This window comes from Camellia sinensis, chromosome 1 (assembly GCF_055761805.1).
Source record: "Camellia sinensis isolate YWXY chromosome 1, ASM5576180v1, whole genome shotgun sequence".
In the NCBI taxonomy this organism is placed as follows: Eukaryota; Viridiplantae; Streptophyta; class Magnoliopsida; order Ericales; family Theaceae; genus Camellia; species Camellia sinensis.
In genome coordinates this window covers 124409613-124411793 of record NC_138961.1, presented here as the reverse complement: position 1 = coordinate 124411793, position 2181 = coordinate 124409613, and the positions used below count along the sequence as shown (strand labels likewise).

The window sequence follows — 2181 nt, the reverse complement described above, 5'->3', positions numbered from 1 at the left end:
AACGCCTTTTAAGATCTGTCAAAGGGGTAGTGCGCTGCCTAAGAAAGCCGGACTTAGAAGGGAGGCTAATTTGACTCTTCCGGCGAACTGGGATCTTACTTGGTCATTGACCACAGGACTCATTCGTGATTCTTCCTTGACTACAACCAACAGTGTAGAATAGGGGCGTCACAACTTGGTATCAGAGCCTAGGTTCAACCCTTAACCCGCGGAACCCAATATGCGACTCTAGAAGCCCTTACCTCTTTTTCCACCTTAGGATGTCAGCAGGAGATTATCCAGGACGCGACGTCAGTCTCGACTCGTGGGGTACTTTCCGTATGCAAGGAAGGAGGGCCATATCTGTTAGCCCCTGCTTTAGCTGTTGACGCTGTACAAGTGCTGCCGAGGAAATGATCAGAACCGAGGTACGTAAGGTGGAAACGGAGCGCTCCTGCTAAACGAGGGAGCAGAAGAGGTCTCTGGTGCGGTGCTGCCTACAAGTTTTGAGCCGGGCAGCGAAGAAGGCGGTGCGAATGGAGCAAGATGATCAGAGGATGGATTCCTTGATACACTGAGCTTTGACCATAATAGCATACCACCGACCACCAACTCAAGCTGAAAGCTACGCATCCTGTTATCAGGGGCCAGGCAACAATCAACCAATGAATATGGAGCAGCCACCAGAACAGCGAGGAGCAACCCCAGCCTACCCTATAGAGGTGTCATCTAAACACAATTCCTCCTCACCAATGTACACCCCCCGCTCTTCGGACCAAGCCACTGACTCCGCTGATGAAGACCCAGAAGAAGACTTTGATTGGTCAAGAAACGAGAACTAGTTCGAGGAATAGTAAAACTAGACTTTTGTAAGATCCGCTGATAGGGATCCTTTGAATAAGATAGCCTGAACTTTGTAATGCGTAGATGCCCTTTGAATGTAACTCCGATTTAGGAGCCCTTTTGTAATGATGCTTATTATAAGATATGAATGATTTGTTGATCTATGTTGTTGACTGTTACTTGTTTTAGTACACCCTAAGGAAACTGAACCTTCATTTCAAATCTAAGTAGTAAGATTATCTAAAACTGGAAACCAACTGACCACGTGCCATGAACAGAATGGTGGACACGCGAGCTAATGGCTATACCGAAACCAGCAACAACGCACGAAACTGCCCTAGAAAACAACACAGATTTGTCCCCACAAGGGCTGACATTTCCAATAATCTAAGACATCAAATTTTGGAGGAATTAGGGCAAGTAAGGAACCATCGGCAGAATGAGAGGACTCGACTCTTTTCTGAGTTTCGAAAGCAGAGGCCCCCAAAGTTCACAGGTGTACCAGACCCATAGGTAGCTGAAAATTGGCTTCGGCACATAGAGAAAATGCTAGACACCATGGGCATAACCGAGGCCGCTGATAGAACAACTTTGGCAGTATTCAAGCTTGACGAGGAGGCTAACCATTGGTGGGAGTTAATCAAGAATACTCGTGACGTGGCGAGCCTATCATGGAACCAGTTCAGCGAACTGTTCCAAAATAAATATTTCCCAAGTACGGTTCGTCGAGAACGAGTCAAGGAATTCCAAAACCTGGAACAAGGAAATATGACCGTGACCCAGTATGCTGCAAAATTTGAAGAGTTAGCCCATTACGCAACTAGATATGTAGCAAATGATGAGGAGAAAGCAAGGATGTTCGAGTGGGGGTTGGACCTTACAATCAGGGGAAGAGTTCTTCTACAACGACTCCCCTTATATGTCGAGGTGTTGGAAACGGTGTTAGAGTCTGAAAGGGAAGTAACCGACGCTAGAAAGGCTTGGAACAAGAGGAGGGGGAGTCAGACGTCTATTGGACCTTAGAGGAACCAAAAGGAAACATGACCCCAAAGCCCTACTCCAGACCACAACCACGACAGCAACCGCAACAACAGATCCAGAAAGGAGGCTATCAACAAAGGCCGACGGGACAAATCTAGTGCTTTCATTGCCAACAATTAGGGCACAAAAAGAGCGAATGCCCCCAACTCCCTCCATCTGGGTACCAAGGAGGAGGTTCCGGAGCAAATGCCCAGGCATTAGGTGGGTAGAAGCCTTGGACGAACAAGACAGGATCGACTAGGCAGTAGCACCAGAAGAGTGGGGGAACCCAGAACGCCAAGACCAGTGGCAACCAGAAGGCAACTGGCAGAATCTTTT

At 47.7% G+C, this 2181-nt stretch overlaps 1 protein-coding gene across 1 annotated transcript; it reads left to right on the top strand.

Annotated features, from left to right (window-relative positions):
* The first annotated feature begins 1380 nt into the window (after positions 1–1380).
* LOC114323018 (uncharacterized) lies at positions 1381–1845 on the top strand. Its single transcript, XM_028270476.2, has one exon. It carries the CDS (start codon positions 1381–1383, stop codon positions 1843–1845), a length of 465 nt encoding a protein of 154 aa, XP_028126277.2.
* The last annotated feature ends 336 nt before the right edge of the window (positions 1846–2181 follow it).

Excerpts from the sequence above, each read along its gene's own strand:
- LOC114323018 (XM_028270476.2), top strand. The coding sequence starts at position 1,381 with ATGGGCATAACCGAGGCCGCTGATAGAACAACTTTGGCAGTATTCAAG.